This window comes from Poecilia reticulata, linkage group LG21 (genome assembly GCF_000633615.1).
Source record: "Poecilia reticulata strain Guanapo linkage group LG21, Guppy_female_1.0+MT, whole genome shotgun sequence".
NCBI lineage: Eukaryota > Metazoa > Chordata > Actinopteri > Cyprinodontiformes > Poeciliidae > Poecilia > Poecilia reticulata.
Window position 1 is genome coordinate 13,783,621 of NC_024351.1, and position 24,468 is coordinate 13,808,088.

A 24,468-nucleotide genomic window follows, 5' to 3' on the forward strand; every position below is an offset into this window, starting at 1 on the left:
AGAGGAGATTAACCCTTTCGGTGCACAGCGCAGAAGCCAGACATGCGAACTGAGACAGAAGCTCTACATCAATGCCACAAGTTTCATTTTTCACTTTCTGCACTTTCTGCACATGGCCCTCTTTATCTGTGAGCTCCAGGGCCAAGACAGATTACAGTTGACATTTCTTTCTTCTTTTTTTTTTTTTTGTAGGTTAAAAAATGTACATCTATAAAGTCGGGTGTGAATCCCACGCACTGTCTCGCAGCTATAGATGATGGCAGGGTTACATTAGGAGGTTGATGTTTATCTGTGCAGTGGTCTGATAGCGAGCGTGTTTTTACCAAGGGAGCGTTTAAATGAGTGTAATTTAAGGGGCTAAAGAGGGGGCTTTGTTTGCACTGTCAATATTTATAGTGACACATGCTGGATGAATGCTGACTGACTCTACTTAAATTGTATGGGCGTGTGTTTGTGTGTGTGTGTGTGTGGTTTGGGGGGGGAGGGTAGTGGAGTAGTGGAACATGGAGCATGAATAGGCACCTGATGACATGCCCCAGTGAGACAACTAAGGTCATAATCATAACTTTGGTATCTTAAAATTAATAAAACAATGTAAGTTATATTGCCTAAAGTCCTTGCGGTTGCAAGTAACTGTTAGTCTCTAGTCATGAGTGATAGATTAAAAAAAAAAAAAGTCCCAGAGAACAGAGAAAGTCTTGTTGGAGTATCTAATACAGGCTTCTGGTTGAAACTCTGAACAAGATAAAGTTTAGAAAAGTCAGCCACCACTGTGTAATGTGATTTATTAGCGGACCCCAGATCTTACACAATCTACAAGCCTGATTTGCATTGCAAATCAACGGCATGCAAATGAGGGAAACACAGGCTGGCTGCAGCACTTATCTGCACAGAACACCACCCTACATTCTTTCGCTTGTGTATATATATAAAAAAAAGAAAGTATTTTAACTCTTGCTCTTTATTTAAAAGGCACTTATGTTTTTCTGAAGGTCTTACAAGAGAAGTTCGGTTTGTATTAGCGGTTAGAGAGCATCTTAATTTCTAGAGTCAACACTGACTCATTCATCCTCATCCTCTCTGTTGTTTGGCCTGTAAACTACAACCGATCACAACTTTGCCTCCAAAGTTTCTTGTTGACACATAAACTTTACAGCCCCAAGCTACTACGGTTACATCAGAGAAATCATCACTTTGATTCATACGTGTCCTAACTATTATTTATACTGTAAACAGGGCCCTGTGGAGAGCACCCGCCTCTCCCCCCTTCCGGTACGGGATGGTGGGTCTCCGTTTTGTGTCGGCCTCTTACAGTCACCAGAATTGCTTTGTTGCCATCTAGTGGTCATTTGAATTTTAACAACTTCCTAAAACTTTTGGTGGTAAACACAAACGAGTCCATACAAATCTTAATTACCTCAAAAACAAAAAAAACTTTATTGTTTTATTCACAGTGCCCAAATGTATACAGAGACATCAGGTGAGCCATCCTGACATATTTTTACAGTCATTTTTGACACAAAGGGCTTCTATTTAAAGATTACACGCTGCACAAAATGTTAGTCCAGAAAGTAGACACTTGAAATCCTAAAAAATGAAACCAATCAATGTCCTTCTACTGCAGATATCCCAAGGTTTATAAAAAACGTTTAAAACTTTGTGTATTTTTAACATGAAAACGGTCCAAAAAAAAATGAAGAAAATCAAACTTTGAGTTGCATTATTTTAAAGAATTCGGTCAAAATCTTAGAAATGAACAATGTATAAAATGCACAGTGCCTTGCAACAGTATTCATACCCATTGAATTTTGCATTTTGTCACATTGCAACCACAAATTTGAATGTATTTTATTGGGATTCTATGTGATTTGTCAAGAAAGAGTAGTGAATAAAACTGAAGTGGAAGGGAAACTATGGTTTTTAACATTATTTTAGATAAAACAGACAAAAAAAAAGGTGTGCAATTGTAATCAGCCCCCCTTAAATCTGATACCCTTAGAGATAATCCAGTGCAACCAATTGGCCTTGAGAGGACACCCACCTAATGCTAAAGAGCGGGAAGCAGAAGGCCACTGTTGAAAGCACAATTTCCTGTTTGAAGTCTGCTGAACACCGTGGGGGAGACAGCATAAATATGGAAGAAGGTGCTCTGGTTAGATAAGACCAAATTAGATTTTTAACTAAACATTGCAAATACCTCTCCACACACCATCCCTATGGTGGGGGCAGCATGATTTTGTGGGAAAAGCTTCAGTAGTCACAGGAAAACTAGTCAGGGCTGATGAGAAGCTGAATGGAGATAATGGAGAATGGCGATCCTGGAAGAAAACTTGTGATCGGCATGGGACTATGCTCCTATTTCACGAGGATAATCATCATAAACATGCAACCAGAGCTACAAAGGAACGGCTTACATCGAAACACTTCCAGGTGTTAAAATGACCCAGTCAAAGTCTTAAATCCCAAGTCCAGTTAAGAACTTATGGAAATAATGCTCGCGGAATCTGAACTAGAGCAATTTTGCCAAATAATGAGCAAGCATTTCAGTCTCCAGTTGTGCACAGCTGGTACAGAGATACCTCATGAGGCTAATAACGAGATACATTTCTGTTAATAAAAATATTGGCTGATGGGGCCAAATACAAATGCACACCACACACCACAGTTTTTAAATCTGTATTTGTAAAAAAAAAAACAAACAAAAAAAAAAAACATTAAAGAAAACATCATTTCCTTTTTATCTCACTCACAATCATTTTGAGGTTCGTCTTGATTTATAACAAAAAAAACTCCCATTAAGTATATTACAGTTAGTAGTTGTAGCATTACACTATGTTTAAGTTAGGATATATGGATACTTTTGCAAAGCTTTTTTTTATTTTTTTGGATAGAGTGAAATACAAGAACTTAACAGAAATAAATGTATCTGAATATCTCATGGCACCAAATAGCAAATTTGTTACAGCTTCACACTAAACTTGCACCTTTTACTGGTATACATTAAGATGCTGATTTTAGTAAAGCTGATATTAATCCTGTATGTAAACACACAGTACATATTAGTCCTGCTGAATAAAACCAGTATGGCTCAGTTACCCTGTAACAGTGTTCATTCTGAGAGGTATTCAAAAACAAGGCAGCCTGATGCTTGTTGCCTGGACCAGGTCTGCACTGACAGTAAATATGTGACTCATAGCGAACAATCTGGAACGCTTGCTGGGTAGCGTATTCAGAAACCGATGTGTCACTTTGTTCCCGGCTCATAGCTGCTTTCGGGTTTGGAAGCTTTAAAAAAAAAAATCAAAACAGGACTGAAACAGTGTTTTCAAGAGCCAACTGTGCTCTTTGATCAACTTAACCCCGTCGAGTGTTTACAGAGGCCTTTTTGTCTGTGTGCTTCCCCCGGTTGCACCAGTGCTGCTCGAACAAAGTGGAAATCTTAGCACAGCAAGCAGAGTGCCACTGTAAAGACATATATAGTTATATAACCGACATAAGCATACAAGCCAGAACTGTACACAGGAGTTTAACGTTATTGCACTGCACCTCTTAATTGGGGCAGATATTGCGGCTTGTACAACTTTAACCAAGCATTTCTCGTCAAGCTCGTAATTTTATGCCATATTTTGCTGGCAACAAATCTTAAATTCAACAACCTCTGGTATACAATATTTAAAGCAGGGAGGCAAACGTACATATATTCTATACTTGTATTTACAAATACTGGATGACCTGCTCTCAAAAGCCTCATCTTCACGTGGCTCAGTGCATCCATGGACGTTACACATATATTGCCCATAAATATCTTTTTAGCCAATGTTTATAGTAACAGGTAGTATATACTTTAACATGAAGTGAAGCAAATAAATACAGTTGCTCATAGGAATTGGCCAGTGACCAGATCTAGATAATATTTAGCTTGAACAGTGATAGACTTCTGAAAACTCAACAGTCTGATAGTTTCCCACTGAGTGAACAGACCAAAGCTGTTGCTGTTTGATTTATCCCATAGGTTTTAAATAAGATGGCAAAATAATGTCTAAATGGACTTGGATATTTTAGCTGCATGTCTGAAAACCAGTGGGATTTGAAAATTTGCTTTGCAGAGCCAACTACTAGAAGCAGTACTTTCCGATAACACATTTCTCATCTTTTTTATGCTTTCAGTCATTAAAAGGTAACACGTTTACAAATAGAGGTTACACATTTCTATTTATATCACTAATACACAACTTATATTAGTGATATGAGTGATGGTAGATACCAACCATCAGAAGTACTAAAAACAGTGTGTCCCAACAACTTTAACTATGTTTTTTTTTATGCAAAAGAGCCTTATTTGATTTTTTAGCTCAATTACTTTAAAGAGATCTCTGATTTTCCAAGTTGGAATTCAAATTTCAGGTGGTGCTTTTGTTGTATTTTCAATCGGGACCTTGGAAAATCTGACTTTGGAGTTTAAACGGAATAAGAGCACAGCACAAACGCTATCGTGTTTGGATTCACACTTTGGTGTGGAATATGTTACTTATTAAAAAAAGAGTGATAGTTAGCCATGTGCAGTAACACTGAGACGTCCCAAACAATATCAGAGAAAGCACAAGAGGCGTAGGAAGCATTAAAAAAATGTTTTTTTGTTTTCTGTAAGGATAAGTATGCAAACAGCGATTGTTTGGGCAGAAGGGAAGAAGATATTACAGCAAAGTTGAACATGCTTAACTTGGAAATGTTGGCAGCCCTTTGTAAATATCAGAGTGCAAATAATGGGCTACATTGTTCTCTAGAGCAATGGTTCTCAAACTGGAGTAAGAGTACCTCTGGAGTCAAGATGTAAATCTGGGAAACCAACTGAGACATGTTCCAGTTCCAGCCTATTATAATTTATTGTTAATGGGGGAAAAAATATTGCAGTATGAAATGTGATTTATGAACTGGTGCCGTCTGCAAACACTCCCAACCCAATCCAAACATGATAGGGATTGCTATTCTTAAACTATTAACTAGTATCAGTGTTTTAAAATATGAATTATTATGATTCTTCCATGCTGTTTAGCGGCACTGCTTAATTGTAGACGGTGTAGCTAGTGAAAGGCCTTTAATGTTGTTGCGATACATATGGTGTTACAATATGGTGGATTCTGAAGTCAAGGTATGTGAGAAACTCCAAACTTCAATTGGCATTTTTGTTCATTTTCTCCAAGCAAAAAGCTTGGAAATTTTGCCTGTTTTGCATTGTATTATTTACCAGAGCTAGCTGATTAATCATTTTTGTTTTGATGATTTAACACAAAAAACCTAAAGTCCAACTACTGTAGTAATACAGTTTTAAAATGTAGATAAAGATGGAGGTACTTGGAAAACAGAACATTCACAGAAGAGTTAAAGTTTGAGAAGCACTGCTCTAGGCCTAGCTATGAATGCTAACTATTGTAGCTGCTAATATAGGGTGCTAAAGACAGCTTAAAATATGAACTCTAAAATAATTTTCTTTTTGCACTAAAATAAATGTAAACCCTGTTTAATAGCAACTCGTGCTTTTTACACAAGGTAGAAGGCTAAAAAATACTTAGAATACTTTTACATTCTAATTAAATGAGAAATGGAAACTAGCTAAAAGCAGAATGGTGTACAGCACCGGCTATGTCAGAGCTGCACAAAAACAAAAATTGGAATTTGGACACAAAATCTAAATCAGTACATCCCTAGATAATGTATATTAAGTAAAGACATCAGTGTTTCTCAATCAACCTAAGAAATACAGCATACAGGACCTGCTCAAAGTGTAAGAAGATGGAAGCATTATTAGAACAAAAACCTTACATAGCAGAGCTAATGTGTTATAAAAGTACACCAACACCTTGGCGATACTTCACAGTTCTGAGACGCCAAATCTGACCCTGATACTGAGTGAAAAACCAACCAGGAACAAGATGCTACAGTACTGAGTCTGTGTTTCAGTGCTGATATGGCTGAAGAACAAGAGGCAGAAACTTTAATATGAAACATATTGTTCAGAAAACCCTATTATTATTATTTTTCTTTTTTTTTTTACTGACAGACCAAGCGGCTGTTAAGGCTTTGTTGTGTATGAGCTTGTAAAGTGAGGCTGTGATTAAATCCAGTTGGCTTCTAGAGAAAAGTGAGAAGAGTTACATTTTCAAGTGACTTACAGAGTACAGAGATAAAAAGGTTTTGGCATGTGAAGTGTTCAGGTTATCCATCACAGTATATACAGTTTATACAACTTATAATATGAAGATAAACATTTTTTTTTATCATTTGGCTCTTCAAGTTGGTGATTCAGCTCAACAATGAAACATCAAGCCGGCAACACTGACCTAAGCCACTTTTAGTGTGAGTCATTATTTAAATGATGATCTGAGTCAGTCTTACACCGAGAACATGCTGGATGTTAAAGTGTACAGTACCTCGACATAACGACTCAAAGCTTAGAGTTAAAAACGCACTTCAGTGAAAGGTAGACAAGTGAGATAAAGACATGAAAAAACATTGTACAAGAGTGCAAGCATTTTTAAATTTTAAAAACAATGAAGGATGTGAAGAGATTGTTATTCATATTTTTTTTGTCAGCAAAGTCCAGCTGGCTTTTATATACGTCTCATTTTTATTGTTCTTATCACTATTATGCCAACTAAACCCATGTTAAAATCCACATGTGAACATGTGAACCCTCAGTTAACACATGTTAACTAGTTAACCTTTTAGTTCTATTTGAGCGCAAAGTTACAAACAAAAGCATGTCCACATTTGATTTTCTTACTAAGATCATTCTGCTCCTCAGTGAATCCACTTCCATTTCTTTTTCTCCTGCAATGCTACATTCAACCACAGCTCCACCAGGGGGAGCTATACTTCTTGTTTCCTGGCCACGCTGCCTTCCAGTGCTCCCACTGTAAGGGCAACCAGCTGTGGAAACAAACGTGCTGGAGAATAAACATGGATTTGGATTAAAACGTATCCCCTCCATGTATGCTGGAGATTCAAAACCATCAGAGCAACAAGAGAGACATTATGGGATGTCCTCTGCCTCCTCTTGTCCTCCTTCAGGCTCAGGCTCTTCGGCATGGGGGTGAGTTTTTGTTTCTGCAAGTGTGTGTACGTATCTGAGTCGGCTCCAGCAAGCTTTGTTCTTGTGCAGGTGCCCCATCATTATTTGGCTGAGCATGCTGGGCTCAGTGAAGCGCTGCCACTCCTCAAACAGAGGCTCCACGATGTAGGAGATAAAACCTGAAAGATGTGAAACTCCTTAATAAGGGCTATTTAATGAGAACGCCTTGATAATTAAACAGGATTTACCAATCTGGATGGCTGGCACAGAGTCTGCCTGTTGGTCACACAAAGGACTGATCTCCAAGTCAAATTTCCTTTCCAGGTCACCTTCCAGGTCAACAAAGACAGAATTGATTAAAAAGAAAAAAACAGTTGCAACAAGAACAAACAGTGAAATAAAGTGCATAGAGTTGGCATTTTAAAATACACATCTTCTTCAGCACACCTTAATACTAACTCTAGTTTGAAATCTGATATGTAAAAGTTTACTCACCCTGCCTATAAAATTCCTCACACACTCTCTCACTCCACTGCCTGCTCAGCTCCCACTCCCGACATGGGTTACACACATCAGCGCATTTCAGGGCAATCTAGAAGAAAAGGAGAGAAATGAATACAAACGTGCCACAACGATATGGAGGTCTACTATTATAAAGCTGTGTGAGAAAATTATCATTTGGATACCATACAGTTGAAACTACATGCTTGACATTAAGAGTGTCTTACGTGTCTTTTAATCTGTAACTATCTCGTTTCAATAGTTCATTTGAAGGGGGATAGGCAGTGTACCTGGAGTATGAAATGCCTGTGTGTGGCCAGCTGAAGGTCCATATCCTGGTTGTCCAGATGCTCTCGGAGAGTTATCAGGAATTCGTTTTGTCTGTTGATGTCTGTGGCCAAGATGAGAGAGCCCAGCTGCTGCTCTATGTCCTGCCTGTAGAAGCAAGACAAACCAATGAGCTTCACCCGCTACAAGCTTCACACACCCTTTAACAGCTAAATGATGTTATTTTTTTCTAGTCAACGACATTCATGTGAAGACTAAAAGTAAAGACACATGATATACTTTTATTACTTTATCCAGTGAAAATTTCTATTGAGTTCTAATTTCATGCTAAACGTATTTATATGAAAAGAAAACCAACAGCTACAAAGAAAATAATAAGAAAAATCCAACTTTTAAATTTAGTCTATTTCAATGAGAGAGACTAAATATTTATCAGATACTTAGTAAGAGGAAAAAAATACTCCCTCACATTAAAACTCCCCAAAAGGGATCATCTTAACTTCATGGGTGTCCAAGGTTTCTAGTGTACTGTGTTTGCTGAAATTAGATTTGCAATGTGCAACTAACTATCAAATAAAGGCAACTAGAGCCAATAAAACCTTAAAAAAAAAAATCAGACGAAGTAAGACGTGTGTTCTTACGACATGTCGGCCGGCAGGTGGCTCAGCAGACCAGACTCTCGCAGCATGCCCACGGTGGATCTCCAGTGGTGGCTCTCCAGCACAGAGGTGTTCTGTACAACAGGAATGTCATTCAGTATCCGCTCCTCCGACACGAAACACACCACAGGTAAACCCAGATGCTGACACCCGTCCACCTGCTTGTGCTTACCTGGTAGAGGGATGCCAGGTGGTGTCTGGTTTTAATGAGAAAAGGCTGGTTGACTCCAGGGTGATCCACGTCATGAGCTGCTGCTGCCATCAGACCCAGGAACACATCCAGAGGAGTCAGCTGCTCTGCCAGCTGCAAAACACAAATGTTCTGAGAATCTCCAAGAGAGATCCTTGTGAAAAACCTAATTGAGGAGTCACTGCTAATCTAATTTTTTTTGCGTCTATTTTGTTAAACGTTCAATTTCTGGTTAATGTAAAGTTTAGCAAAACCTTTAAACAAAACAAGTCAAATTTGAAGGATACTACAAACAAGATTCTTTGGGACAATTAGGAAGCAAGATTTGATTGGGCCCTTGTCCCACCTTGCTTGTCACGGTTACAGTAACAGTAAGATTTTCATAATTGCTCTGACTTTACATTTGGGTAAGTTTAGGTAAGAAGCAATCCTATTTCTTGACAAGTGGAAATCAACACACACCTGCCTTCAGTTCAATGTCCAATTTTCTTGGATTTCCCATTCCCATCTTATCTACATCTCCTAATTTGGTTTACTTCCAAATTTATCTCAAAAATACAAAACTGACATTGTTACAGGTGGCCAAAGATCCAGCCTCATTATGCTAGAGGACAATAGAGCACATTGATTAGTGAAAATGCAGACTCGCTTTTTCTCAGAGAGTGTTTGTTATCTTCAACATACAGGTTAGCGTGCCGTATTGAATTTCATTTAGCGCTTTTAACAAAACAGATTAATCACAAAGTGCCTCTTGGAGCAACAAAAGCAATTACTGAATAAGGGGAAAGATGCAGAGACGTTTAATCTGGTCAGAGGGCTTCAGAAAAATCTTTGAGCTCTAGATGGATGTGTCACTGAGTTCAAGTGAGCGGGAGACGTCCCTCTGGGAGCCTGGCTAATAGATTATGTCAAGGAGAAGCTCAGGCCTGGTGAGGCTTTACAGTGTGGGCATGACAGGAAAAGAGTGTGTGTATGTTTACCTTGGTCTCTTTTATGTAGCAGTACATGGCTTGAGTAACATCAGCAGCATGAACAGCATTATGATATGGATTGTGGGAATGGTAATCTTCCTGCACCATTCCTGCAAAACATTGTAAATGATCAATAAGCACTGATTGTAATAAAACAAATCTACAAGGTCTCTGTGTTTATTCTGGTTAGTTGAAACATATGAAGTACAATGCAGGCGTTAGTCTCACAGAATTTTATTGGGAAACAGGTGAGGTATTTGGTATTAAAAAAAAACATACCCACACTAAAAAGACCAAAAACATAGCAACTCTTTCAGAGAATTTTAAAAGGGTCACATTATTGCCAAAAGGGTTCAGTAAAAAAAAAAAAGTAAGAATTTGGTCATAAGTATTTTTTCTTTTAGACATTTACGGCTCCACTTCTGGATTATTTATCACAATTATTTTTATTAATTATAATTGTTATTTATCTGGTTATGTTTTATTGGTTGTTGTAATCAATATTTTACTGAATAAATTTTGGTTGATTTTATATTTAGTGAAGCACTTTGGGGCCAGCTATTTAAATGTGCTATAAATACAGTCTCCCTGTGAATGAGACTCTATATAAATGGTTTTAAAGCCGTCAATTAGCAATCATGTCAATTTAAACGTTAACTAGTGTAAACCAGGAAGTTGAAATGATAAAGACATTATTTTAGCTTTCATTGCTGGAAGAGCAAACAAAAATTACAGCAAAAGTCTTCTGCTAGCTTACCAAGAAACCTGTGTAGTTTAACCATGTCCAGCTGGAAGTGGTGAATCAGTCCACAAACATTGAAGAGATGGCACATCAGAGTCACAAGACTGTTACCTGCACAGATAAATTGTAAACAATAATTGTATCTTCATCAGACTATACAGACATAATCATCCCCAAATATAAAAAAGGCATATAGACTGGGATCATGATAAAAACATAACAGAATATAGATTTAGGACATTGTTAAACTGACGGACGAGGAGTCATGTCAGATTAAAATAATCTCACCATTTGTAAGACGATCGAAGAGGAAAATGTCAAAGTTCCATGTGTCTACTTTTGAGAGCATGTGCTGTGAAGAAAGGCATTTATAAGAGTTGATTTGTTATTCGCAAACAATCTTCAAAAAAATTGTATGCGCGTCTTCGTTTGCGTGGTGATGCGTTTTTGTGCCCTCACAGCTGCCTGTCCCAAGTAGTCATCATCCAGCAAGTGCAGGGACCCGGGAGTGTGAGGCATTAATCCCCTCAGCAACCTGGAGGCATGACAGTATCTCTGGAAGCTTAACAGGCGCTTCAGCTTTCTCCTTGTGCCGGACTGGACCTCCCCGGGCTGTGAATTTGCTATATAAAAAAAAAAATAAAAAAAAATAAAGCATTTAATTTTTTTTTTGCAAAAGTTAAACCATCTTCATTGATGCATCATAATGTCCTTCATCGATCTATATATTTATCTATAAAATTATCAATACTTAAATAGTGGACAATTTAAACCATGGCCTCATGGATGTCAACATAAAATATTTGAGTCAATGAGGAATCGTACTTTTCAGGATCTGCAGATCGATCGGCGGGTAAGAACCTCGTCTCTCAGCCAGCAAGACACCAGCATGACCGGCGTTCAGCCTGCCATCAGCTATCAGACAGAAAGAGAAGAGCCAGATAAAAAAAACAAAACAAAACAGCAAGAGTAAATACAAAGATAAAACGGTAAAACAATAAGTGAAGCGTCAGTGGTGTTTTAGTAGTGCTAGAAATCATTTATTTTTTTAATTATTCAAAAATATCTCCAGACCTTTACTTGCTGGGAAGCTCTAGAATTAGGAACAAACAAACAAACAAAACAAAAAAAAAAAAAAACAGAGAATGCTGAAGAAAATATGAGCAATTCACACACCCAGAGGCCAGCGACAAACAAGATAATACAGAATGAGGTCTCAAGTCATGGAACACACACACACACACACGCACACACACAATCTTCACTCGGAACAGTCTGAAAACTATGGGGATAATGAATAATTTATAGATCAGCAGTTAGGAACTGGAGCGTAGTTTATGCCTAAGGTTGCCAGTTCACATCACTTCAGTGACTGCCGTTAGAAGCAGCTGACAATGGCTTTGCTGTCACTGTGGCAACTGTCGGGACGTGCCAGATCCCGCCTTCAAAGTGCAGCCTCACAAAGCATTCAGCATGGTGGAAGCCAAGGCATCACTTTTGTCAACTTTGGAGAAAACTGGTACAACTTCCTACTTTGGCATGCACAGCAGCATGAACAAATACACAGAAAAGTGACTCATCGTTGTCAAGTGGCCTACTTTGGGCAATGAAAGAGGCAAAGGGGGAAGAACATGTTCTTTTTTTAATTTAATCCAGAGCGTTGGCAGAGAAGGCGAGGACAAAATACATCTTCTGGTAAACAGGCCAGAAACAGATCACACCTCCAGATTACAGACAACCGCATTCATTCACACAATCAGCCTCCCCCGGCTCTCTGTGGCACTTGATTCTTCTCCTTTCTCTGCTCCGTTCCCCCCCCCCCCAATTCTTCTTTTAGTTCTGGTTCCTGTGTTTACATCCTCCTCCTTCCATCTGATCCAATCCTTCCGTCTCGCCAGCCGCCTCTCTCCTCTGTCCCTTTCTCTTCCCTTAGCTTGGCAGTAACTAGGTCATTGTTTTCATGCGGCACAAAACTGGGTCATTTACGATGAAAATGCGAGTCAATCAGAAAGTGTGCTTTAGGAAGCGCCAACGTGCCCAAACATTAACGCTCATTTGGTATGTGTACACACACTTACAAATGAGGCTAAATCCCAGTTTGAGAAGCAAAAACACGAGTGTACATTTGGCACGCATACTGACACGTGGAGCCGATCGAAATATTCGGGCTTCACTGTGTCTGTGGGTGTTAGTGGCACAGACACTGTTTTTACTTTTTTTAAATGATGCCATACTGAGTGATGCTTAAACTCAAATCTACATGCTGTGAATACATGGAAGCAGATGATGTTTTCTTCTGCCTGCAGCTGTGCCTGCTTTATTTTTACAGGCATGTGATGCATCTATACTGCCATATGTTAATAATAAACTATAAAAATCTGTAAAAAAATAATTTTGTAAAATATTGCTGAACCTGAGATTTATACACTTACATTGACATTAACTCAGACATAAACTTTCTTCAATCTTTTTGAGGTCAGCGAAGGTGGATAAATTATATTCCTGGAATATTAAGTTGTTTCTCCACCATTAGCACATTGAACAACATTGATTGACAGCACTAAGATCCTCTTCCTGGCTCTGATTGGTTGTTTTTGTTAAGGTAAAATTTGAAGTGATCTTTTTTTAAAAAACTTTGTTCTATTTTTCAGTCCATGGCTATCACACTATGATATTGCTTGTGCATATTATTATACTCATCCTACAAATCTGGATTTTCCCAAATAATTAGTGTTTGCCTTGTACAATTACTGTTTTGGCTGCTGCAGTCTCCAGTCCACATGTGAATCGTGAGTTCAGCTGAAACACCATCATTAAATCACAGGTGATTTGCAAGAAATCGCTAGGTAGGAAGCAGAACAACTTTTGCTTCACGTTTTGTCCAAACGCAACCAACTGCAACAAAACATGTTGAGAAAATAATTTGTCAGTGCTTCATATCAAAACAGACAGTAAACATGCCAGTGTTAGCCTGGCAGATCACCAAACTGCCTCACATGAAAATATCATCAGCTGGCCAAAATGTGAGTTCATAGAAGATTCCAGCTTTATGTGTAAAATCGGATATGGAAACAAATTGTAGAGTATCCTTATGAAACTTGCTGTTGCTGTCAAGAAAACAACTGCACTCACAGAAGGCTAATGACGACCAGGCGATACTGATCAAATGTAGTCTAAAGGGTGGATAATAAAATTGCCTGGGTTCTTTTTTTTTGACGACTTGTTTAAAGAAAAACAAATCACTCCGAATTTACATCTAAGATCTGCATTTGACATGAAGACGTTTTCTTTTATGTAAAAAAAGAGACAAAAAAAATATTTTTCAGTTGATTTTTTTCCCTCCAAAACCTGAACTTTGGGTCTCCTTAGTCATTAATTATCCTGACAATAATAAATATTCCAGTGACCATCACTGCACATCTGATTAAATCTCGCAGTACCTAGAAACAATAGGCCTACAATATCAAAAGCCTTTCACCCCTTTAAAAGAAATAATCGCATGAGGTTATTACAGTTCAAGGGAAAAGTCTGTAGATAATTCTCCGTCCCCCACCTTATGAGTCACTGCAGGGACTTTCCCACAGAATTAATCATAATTTCAGCATAACATTTCCTGTGATTGACAGATTACTTGCAATACCGCCAGCAGAGCTAGTAAGTGTCAAGACTAATGTGTCAAAGTTTACCATTTTCCTTTTTAAAACCTATATTCCTGACTGAATCTGCGTCAGTGTCATGGGGACAACTGCAGCTCAGCAGATGGTACCACAGCTTCGTTTATTGGAAACTCCGGCTCCAATTGCCCCAAATCCCTCGTTTCTCTGTCTCATCTACTCAGCTGTCTTAACGCCTCCGAGCGTCCACCTACGTCACTCGTAAACATACGGCCAGAGGCATGCTTGTCAGAGTTAATCTGTCACACACGCACCTATGGACTTGTCAAATCTGCAAACATGAACACAAGCAGGACAAAAGAGGGAGATCTACTTTTAAGTTCTGCGTGAAACCAAACGAAAACCTGGAGATTAAGTTGTGAATCTTAAAAATGAGCTGCAAAAATGTCATTGAATTGCTATGAGGGAGAGAGATCTTTAACACTGTTAAGAATTTGAATAGGTCACAAACCTTAAGCTGTTATTGTCCTGTCTGAGGCAGCATGAACTGCTGCTTACTTAAACTTAACCAGACATGTTTATATTCCATGAGCTTAACTCTGTTATGAATTGTTATGGATTCTTTACCTTCCAGGTGTGTATTGCTGTTCCCTGTGACCTGCTTGATCTCTTTGACCTCGTCAGCCTCCTCCTGCTCTTCTTCCACCCAACTGTTGCCTTCACTCCTCTCCGGCCCCCGAGGGTCTCCCCTGCGAGCTCTCCAGGCCGCCCTGAGCTGCCGGATCAGAGCGGGAAGTTCCAGGGCCAGCGACAGGCCAGCACAAGGAGGAGTCCACACTCGTGAGCCAGGAGGCTCGTCGGGACAGACCCCGACACCGAGACCAGAGTCCTGCATCCTGAGATCTGGACCCCAGAGCCTCTCCAATACTGGCATTGTAATACCACAAAGAAATGAACGGTGCAGAGACGAGAGGATGACGGTGACAAGGAGACATTGAAGAAGGAACGGCCCACCATCAGATTAGAATGACAGATAATATGGAGGGGCTAACTAAGACTGAAAAAAACTCTGGAATCAGCGCATCAAAGACCGCCTGGAGAGATGGGATCAGCAGCATAGGGACAGATTTAAAGGAAGTAAAGCAATCCAAACAGAAGAGAAGAAGAGAAAAGTCCAAAAGGCAAGAGAATAATCTGTCGGTATCCTTCTCTCTCTCTCCTTCTCTCTCAGAATCCAGAACTGATATTCTGCTCCCTCCTTCTGCCGCATACCTACTCATCTCCACGGTCCCACTCCGTCTGTGCTGTTGAGTCTAAAAGCCCCTCCTTTCTCAGCTCTGAGCTCACTTACACGCTCTCAACCAATACGCTGCTACTCAAACATGCTGCCAGCCCGACTAGTACCATGCACACAAATGAATGCTTTCCCCACACATTTGCCTTCCTTGCAATAATTTATATAGCATCAATCAGACAATTAAAATCGAACAAACGATTAAGCCTACCTTTTTACAAAAATATTTGATCAAAAATATAGAAATGCAAACACCAGGATGTGCATTAAAATGTAAATGTCACTCCCTCCCCAAACCTGCTTTGCTAAACTCAAATTGAAAAAAATAAAAAATTATATATATATATCCATCCATCCATTTTCTTTCACCCTTGTCCCTCAGTGGGGTCGGGAGGGTTGCTGGTGCCCATCTCCAGCTAGCGTGCCGGGCGAGGGGCGGGGGACAGGTCACCAGTCTGTCGCAGCAACACAGAGACACACAGGACACACAACCATGCACACACACACTCACACCTAGGGGCAATTTAGACAGACCAATTAACCTGACAGTCATGTTTTTGGACTGTGGGAGGAAACCGGAGTACCCGGAGAAAACCCACGCATGCACAGGGAGAACATGCAAACTCCATGCAGAAAGACCGGGGCCGGGAATTGAACCCAGAACCTTCTTGCTGCAAGGCAACAGCTCTACCAACTGCGCCACTGTGCAGCCCACTACTTTATATATATATATAAAAATTTCAACTGCAGGGTTTCACTAAATATAAGGGAATTAAACTGCACAGAAGTACAAAGCTGATGCTATTTCAAATGTATTTGGGTTGATGACATCACAAAAGGCACAATAGTTGAGGGAATGAGCAGAAGTAAGCACACACTGTTGACTTCTGAAAGGTTATGGAAGAGATTCTGAAGCATTTGAGTTATAAGGGCTTCAACCTAAGGCAGGCTTACGTCAAACATTGCTCTCCTTCTGTGTGTTTGATAGTTAGCCAAATTTTTTTCTGAAGTACAGATCTCAAATATTGCTTATATATGTTGCCTCAGGAAGAGAGACGTGTTCAAAGAAAGGAAATTGAGAATACAGATGAAAACTAACAACATATGAACCTGCTCAAAATAACTCTAATCAGTGGTTTTATGCTTTATGTGGTGAGGGTATGTTTCATCTTGATTAAATTATAAATTACATCAAAATTAAAATAAATAGAAAAAAAACTGACAATTACATGATGTTCAACTGTAAGCAATATCTAAAGTTAGTAAGTTAGACACTCAGGGGATGATTAAATGGAATAAATGGAGTGAAATTCATGAATTAAAAAAACCCAACCGTAATATTCAGCGAGATTGTTATAACTGCACGAAAATAATTAGTTTTTTTTGGGTTTTTTTGTTTTGTTTTTTATTTAAATCAGCAGACCTGCTCCACAGTATGAACCACAGTGCAAATGACGGTCAAGTGCAGACAAATGTGCTGGCACACTCACTGACGTACACACTCAGTCATCCACATGGCCTTGTACATCACATATCAGATGCAAGAAGCCAGCAACAAGAAATGATTCTAGTAAAAGCTATAAGACAAAGAAACAGCCTGGGAAAAATGGAAAAGGGAGCAGGGAGATCATCTAAAACACAAAAGCACCATGGCAACATATAGTCGTTTGTAATTGATTGCTCACAACTCTTACGAGTAAAATATGGAATTTGTTGCTTTCTGTGCAATCAAGTAATCTAGTCAAACAAGATTTTCCATATCATGCCTGTGACTTGGTGTTTTTGTCCTCGCACTCATTTCAACTCAGTACTTAAATAATAATGTTCAAGATGATTAAAGACAGACACATACAAATATACAATAGATTTCACACCTATTTGGCAAAGTAAAGAAGATATATTGTCCATAAACAGCATAAATTCAATGTAGTTGAAAAATGCTAACTGCAAAGAAAGAAAGAGAGAAAGAAAGCAGATAACGAGGTCGGTGGAAGTCTTGCTTAATAAACTCAGGCGGGGAGAGGACTGCTGGCTCCAAAGCTATTTTTGCAAATCCTTCCTTCAAAGACTAAACATGACCGTAATAGTTGCTAAAGACAGAGAAGCTTACACAGATGGGACGGTGTGTTGATTCATTTGTTTTTGGTCCACGTTTAAACCTGAATTGGTCACACTTCTTGACAGGTCAGGGCAACAAATTCAGCCTTTAAAAACTATGTTAATGTGTTCTTGCAAGAATGTGCACTTTTTAAAACTTAGGTGATATACAGGTTTTATCTTCCAGTATTTTTCGGGCTTTACATCAATAACATTCTTAACCCACACTTTGGATATTGGTTAAAAACTTTCAAAAAACTCATGTCTGTTTATGCAGATTACATATTTAGGAGTTTGCTGAATGAATTAAGCCTTTGGGAACCGAACTCTGCGTTTTTCCAAATGGAAAACTGTCCTCATCACTTCCTGTCCTCCAGAACGGTTCGGACAGTTCTGGGCCTCCAGGGGCCAGTGTCCTGCATGTTTTAGATGTTGCTCGGCTCATAATTTAAATAAAGATGCTACAGCAGGCTCTTGCTGAACTTGGTGACATGCCAAAGAGATAATTCAACTATCTGATTCTGGTGTGGTGGAGCAGAAACACAGCCAAACTATAGCTGGGAGAAACTGAATGAGCTTTTACTGGAGCTTTTTTGTCATGAGCGTTTGCTGGATTTACTTGATGTTTATTTTTCAACTCTCCTCCTTTAAAATACTTTGTAAGCCACTAATACAGGAGTTTTTCTGCCTCATACATGTTCCCTTCTGTCAGTGTAACGCCACAGGAAGATATATATTCATCATGCGTACGATCTCCATTGGCAGAAGATATATCAGTGAGTGATGTAACTCAATTTGGCTATTTAATAGATTGAATGAACTTTAAAATAATTAGTTATGAATTGCTTAAAATCCTTAAGAGAAACCAAAATACCCTCATACGATGCATGTATGTTAAATTTCAAAGGATCTCTTTATTAGCAGAAACCAGTTTTATTCATGATTTTATCCACAGTTTTCTAGCACCATTTCATTCTGCATCCTGCTGTGAAGGTGAAGATGTTGTTGGAGGTCATCTTTGAATTGTGCTTAAAAGCAACTTTTAAGTTTAAACACGTCATTTGAGGTAACACAGTTGTTGTTCTCGCTGTTTAGTTTGATGTGACTCTTCGTTGTTTATGTCACAGGAAACCATTTTTGGTGAACAAGTAGAGCTTTGCAGCCATAAGAAAAACATGCTGACATCTTTTTTTCTCCCTCTCTTTTTAGATAAATCAGACCTTCAGCAGAGGGTCTTTTGAAATACTAATATTTTGTGAACATTTCCACATTTTGACACATTACAACCACAAAATGAGCAAAGTAAATGACCAAAGTGTGGTGGGCATTTATATTCAGCCATCCAGAGTCAAACTATATTTTTCTGCAATTATGTGTCACTCATATGGGTTGTGGCAAGAGGCAAACAAGACCTCCTAAGCCAAGGGTCAGCAACTTTAACAACTCTACAAGCCATTTTTGCCTTTGGTCCAATATGTTTAGTGCGACAAAAGCTATATAAATCTTCAAAACAAAATTGCTTGTTTTTAAAAATATCTGGAATAGCAACTTTCTTTAGATTTTTGAATAAAAGAAAAACAATCTCATTTTGTTTTTAGGTCTTAAAATAAAGAATATCAAAACTTTTACATGGTTTTGTTTGTCCTCACGATGATGCATCACAAACACAAATCATACAGTTTGTGTTTGTAATGCAAAATAATCTGGAAATGTCTGCCCTCTCTCGCAGAGGGCAGACATAGATCTTAATAGATCTTAATTTAAAGATCTATTAAAAATTTTGCAAACTAAATCCACAAGATCCAAGTCTGTGGTTTGGAGTTACAGCTACCGTATTAGTCTACTGACCTAAGTTCTGGCACATTGCAAAATGTACTCAAAGACAAAGTACATGCAAAACATGTGCACACTGCCTGGGCATTATATGAGTATATACAGAGATTGTGAGTGTATGTTTCGTTTCTATGTTTCACCTAGATATAACGTTGGGTAAAAAGGTAAGTGAATCCACACCAAACTACAGTGTGTGGCACACAGTGTGTCTTTCACTTTTGCACAGACCTGCTCCAGGGCATCAAAAGTTCTTACCCAGCATGCGAACCTGTATGACATTCTGCTCCAACCATTTAAATGCGACACCTTCACACCTCTGTGGCAAAGAGAAAGATGGAAGAAGACAGAAAAAAAGAAGAAGAGAGGCCTACATTAGTATTGGTTTTGCTAAATGCCTTCAGAGTCCAACAGTGACCCTATGAACAAATAAACTGTGTGTTAAAAGTCATTAGAGAGCTTTCTTACACTCATGTGATGCCTGGAAAGCAGGGGCATCTTAACCCAAGAACTGCTATATTTATTTTTTTTAGAGTAGTATTACATTAAACCAAATTTTTAATGTGTAAAACATCAATAATTTTAGGTATTTAACCAACTTTTACTTATGACCTTCTTTAATTAGGTCAAAATCTATAGTTTTACTGCAGCATGATCCAATTCTGAGTGCACACAATCAAATGTAATGTTTTAAATTGCTAAACTAATTACTTTAATTTAAAATATCCATATCATTCGTCATGACTGCAGGGATTACTAAAAATCGAGCGAAGAGCTGCACTTAGTGACCCTGGCATCTGCTGTTCCTGTATCAACACGCCTGTGTTTGGGCCAATGACACTGGCAAAAGTGGGTCAAGCGGCACAGTGCCATACACTGCCAATGATCTGCACATTAATCACATGCTTCCACATGGCTCAGCCTCTTGGACACTGGGCTTTTTTTAGTGATTCAAAGGTGTGTTTGTAATCAATTCAGGTCACAAGATAATTATGGTTTTATACTTCCTGTAGCAAATTCTGATAACAGAATACAGAAAGCAAAGACAACAGGACACAGGTTACAACATCTTATTCAGTTCACTACAAGACAATATATGAATATCTATAACACTGCTATAGAAAAAGACTGTGAATCAAAGTGACGTTTTCTCCAAAATGCGCTTTGAATTTAAGCTTTGAAAACATGCTAACGTTTGACCAGTGTTATAACAAAGTCTATTTAATTTCGACCTTAATTTTATAAACCTTCCACAGCTGAAACTAGAACTTCATGATGTTACTGTTTGACAGAAAACGTGTAAAGTCCTGTAGAATAGAGAAATGCTTATTTCTTGTGAACAAGGGTTTGCTTGTCTTTGAGTTATGATGTTGCTCACAGTATCCTGAATAAGATCAGATTATTATGGATCAAGTTCTGTCTTGCACTATAAGGAGACTCGGCTTGTAAAAGTAGTCATTCTCCTTCAACTTTTCCATTTTATGTCCCTCTGCAATCTCAAAATAAAATTTTCTTATTCACAAACAAACTTAAAATAATGTGTGTGTTTTTCACTCATTATACCCTTTACACTAAAACCCTAAAAGAGAATCCAGTTCAATCAATGGGCTTCAAAAGTCACCTTGTTAGTTAATACAGTAGAGCATTCATCTGAAAAGCAGCCAAAAGGCCCATGGTAACTGGGGATACTGCAGAAAACCACAGTCCAAGTGGGAGAACCTGCTAGATGGAAAATTATTATGGTAGTTGTGACTTCCACATAACTGGATGTTATGGGAAAGTGGTGAGAAGAAACCATTAACACTAGAAACCAAAACGAAATCAAATTTGCATTTTGACACAATCTATTTAGGAGACATGGCTAGTATGTGGCAAAATGTGTTCTGGTAAGATGACACTAAATTGGTAATTTTTTATGCAAAGCACTATGTAAAGCTGCAAACAAACACTGCACACGACCCTGAGAGCAATATCCCCACCATGCAATGTGGTGGTGGCAGTAGCATGTACTGGAAAGCTGCAGAGATGATGAGAAAATTGGTGGCGCTAAATACGGGGCAGTCATCTTCCAGAAACACAATAAATAATTCAGCCAATTGAGGATCAGTGACTTGAAAACTGATGTTCAGAGATGCTCCCCATCTAAAACAGCTAAAGCTGCCTTGCAAAGCAAGATTTCAGTTTGTCGATGAGTGAAGCTAGTAGACGCCCCTCGATAAGTTGGTTGTCAACACTATCTCGAGGGACCAGAACACAAATGCATGTCATATTTTATGGACTTTTTATTGTAAAATGTTTATACATGCCATCAGAGGCGGTCACCCCCCATCCCAACAGGTTCTCAATACCACCCTTAATATTAGAGTGTAATGCATTTGGAGGTGTCTAACAGGGGAAGCTATTGTGAGGACCAGTGAAAAATTTCAATTCATCATAGGTCATGTAAAATAACAGCTAGTAATGGCTGCCATGACTAAAACATTTTGTGCATGTGAATAGTGGATGAAGGTGAAAGAGGACTGAGTGCACTGAGCTGTGGTATTTTAGCCACATGAGGGCAGACATGCACACACATTGGTATTTTGACTGTAGGCTGATAAACTCACTGGGCCGATGAACATCCAACAAATCATCCGTTATCCGCTAGTGTTCAGTCTCAGCCCTCCAGAGGAAGACCAGTGTACCTTGAGCAGGAGGATCTACATGTGAGCTAGCACACACTGTTTACTGGCAGGCAGGAAGTGGGCGGATGGAGGAAACCCAGACGCAGTGACTGATCACTCATCCTCCCCACGTGGTTATGGCATGTTTACAGGACAGCAGCCTGGGGTTTTTTCCTCTCTATTCGGATGCAGTGTTATTCATATCAACCTACCACCAGAACTCTCTACCTGCGCTTTTGTGTGCTTTTGTTATACAGAGTCATTCAAACTATAGTTATGTCCTCAAAAATGTTCATGAAACATTTTCTCATGTAAAATATGAAGCTCTAACCCAATCACTTTACCTTCGTAAGTTTAAATGATCCTACTAATATAGCATCTTTATACTTTTAGATTAATATAAGGAAACAGGTTATTTCGTAAGTGAACATTTTTGACACAACTCTGATTCCTTAAATGTCTCACAACTAAAGGCTAGCTGTTCAGGCATAGTAAAATCTGCTACTTCTGCACCTTTGGTCAGCCGGCTAATAAAAAAAAAACTACAACTTTTACTTTTGACGCACTTAAAATTAGGACAAATTTGCTTGTTTGAAATATTTATCAGAGTTTTAAACTACAGTTTGCAAGCTACAAGCTGCCTGGTGAGCTTTTCAAATAAAAGTACACATATTTTTGTTAGATCTTTGTGATTATAGTGGAATCATAACAGTTTCATGCAAGAATATCATGACAATCTGATAAGACAGTTGTGTAATGAGTTTAATGGAAAATGATAGTGTTTAAAAGTCATCATGTGGAAATGCATGTCTTCTGGATAGAAGTAGGAAAAATTGGCAGCTAATATTTAACAATTAATAATTTATCAAGATTGTATTTAAGAAGAAATTTGAATGAATTTCTGAAAAAGAGGTAGTTTTTCATTGAAATGCCATACATACCCTAAATTACAGAATCACACATACAATCCTTACATATCCTTTCTTAGACATAAAAATGTCTATTTTGACATTAGCTGATGTTTGTACCAAGTACTGTCACATAAATAAACACAAAGAGCAAATCTGTCTTGTTTTATATAAAGTGCCTGCCCTCTGTTTGCATGTTTTCTGCAGCATCTACGCTGCAGGTAGACTGCTGTAAAGCTGTCAATACACTGACGTGACCCATTGCAATAATAATAAACAAGGCCTGCTTTACCCTGTTAGAAAATGAAGCAAATTAAATAAAAATATTAACTTGCCATATATAACCTTAGCAAAAAGGTCATAATGGATGTGAAGCATGCTGCTGTAAAATACATAAGCTTATAAATACGATAATATCATAACGCTTTATAATATAAGAGCAAGGATGTAACTTGCTGAGAGCATTATAGATTTAAGTTACCTCGTACCATTGTACAGACTTTCACAGGTCATTAAAGTGTAACAGTTATTGTCTATGGGTCTCAGCAGTACCTTCACAATAACACAACACTGTTACTTGATTCCAGGCACAGCTGTAAATTGGCAGTTTCACATACCTCGACCATTAAACAGGACATTTAACCATCCCGACTGCTCGCAGAGAACAAGTGAAGGCGACGGAATCTGGCGGCGTGTTTTCATGTCAGGAGAAACGCAGGAGAGCTCCGCATTCAGCAGGAGGAGAGCTGACGGAGCCCTATCTGACACCTGTTTATTATAAAGCCAGCTGTTTCATGCTCCTCTCGTTAGTGACCTTGTTCACCCTGTGAGGGAGCAACAGGAGGCTGTTTAAAGAAAAACCTAGCGGTGTTTTCTCCCGCAGCGCCTGTCCGCGTGCTCTACGTGTGTATTTGATCATGAGCTGAACCGCAGAGAGCGGAGAGGGGAGGGGCTGGTTGTAGCACCAGGGGGGCGGGACTTAAGACGGAGTGAACCAATCAGAGATCGGCAATGTCACAGCTTTCATTAAGATTGGTTGGTTAGAAATGTAGGTAAACAACATGGTTTGTATTATGATTACTACACTGATAAGATTTACTCAAGGTTTATTACCTTAATTAATTACAATTGAAAAGTAAAAGAAGCAAAAACAAAACATTGAAAGAATAGTACAAAAATGTAGCCATCACGTAAAAACAAAGATTGAAGACAAGTTAAAAATGATCTGATAAATGAATGTTTTACCTTTAAGGTGAAGAATTGTAAAAGTTTCAGGAAGTTGATTTTAGAGCTGTGAAAGAGAAATTAAATGATACCTCAGTGTACAGATCTCTGGTGCCCAAAGTGGTCTTCATGGTTCATTTTTGACATATGAACCGTAACCATAAACTTTTCATTCAAAACCAAGATGGCCTACTGCCTTACACCAATGATTACCAAACATCTCATTTTAAACCATCTATTTCCTGATGTTTTTCAGTACTCTGATAGGAGCATTTTGGATTAGCAGCAGCTGCCTGAATGACTTAATGTCATTTAGGACAGAGTCCATGACGATGCCTCTTAGTCTTGTTTTTTAGCCTCGTTGAGTCTAGTTGTATAAAACGGCAATAAGTTCACCAAGACCAACCCAAATTGCTAA

The 24,468-nt window shown here is 38.6% G+C and overlaps 1 protein-coding gene across 3 annotated transcripts; it reads right to left on the minus strand.

Annotated features, from left to right (window-relative positions):
- Nucleotides 1–1,413: 1,413 nt before the first annotated feature.
- LOC103457671 (cAMP-specific 3',5'-cyclic phosphodiesterase 7B) lies at nucleotides 1,414–23,741 on the minus strand. Of its 3 annotated transcripts, XM_008397971.2 has the most exons (13): nucleotides 23,444–23,528; nucleotides 19,514–19,574; nucleotides 11,246–11,335; nucleotides 10,880–11,043; nucleotides 10,709–10,772; nucleotides 10,436–10,531; nucleotides 9,688–9,788; nucleotides 8,690–8,821; nucleotides 8,500–8,591; nucleotides 7,861–8,005; nucleotides 7,565–7,661; nucleotides 7,318–7,398; nucleotides 1,414–7,248 (listed from the first exon to the last, which is right to left on the minus strand). In XM_008397971.2, the coding sequence occupies exons 1-13, from the start codon at nucleotides 23,462–23,464 to the stop codon at nucleotides 7,031–7,033; spliced, it is 1,362 nt and encodes a 453-aa protein (XP_008396193.1). In that variant the 5' UTR covers nucleotides 23,465–23,528; the 3' UTR covers nucleotides 1,414–7,030. The 3 variants fall into 3 exon arrangements, with proteins under 3 accessions (XP_008396193.1, XP_008396192.1, XP_008396191.1); XM_008397970.2 differs by lacking the exon at nucleotides 19,514–19,574 and having other exon boundaries at nucleotides 23,444–23,741; XM_008397969.2 differs by lacking the exons at nucleotides 19,514–19,574; nucleotides 23,444–23,528 and adding an exon at nucleotides 14,662–15,590.
- Between the last annotated feature and the right edge of the window lie 727 nt (nucleotides 23,742–24,468).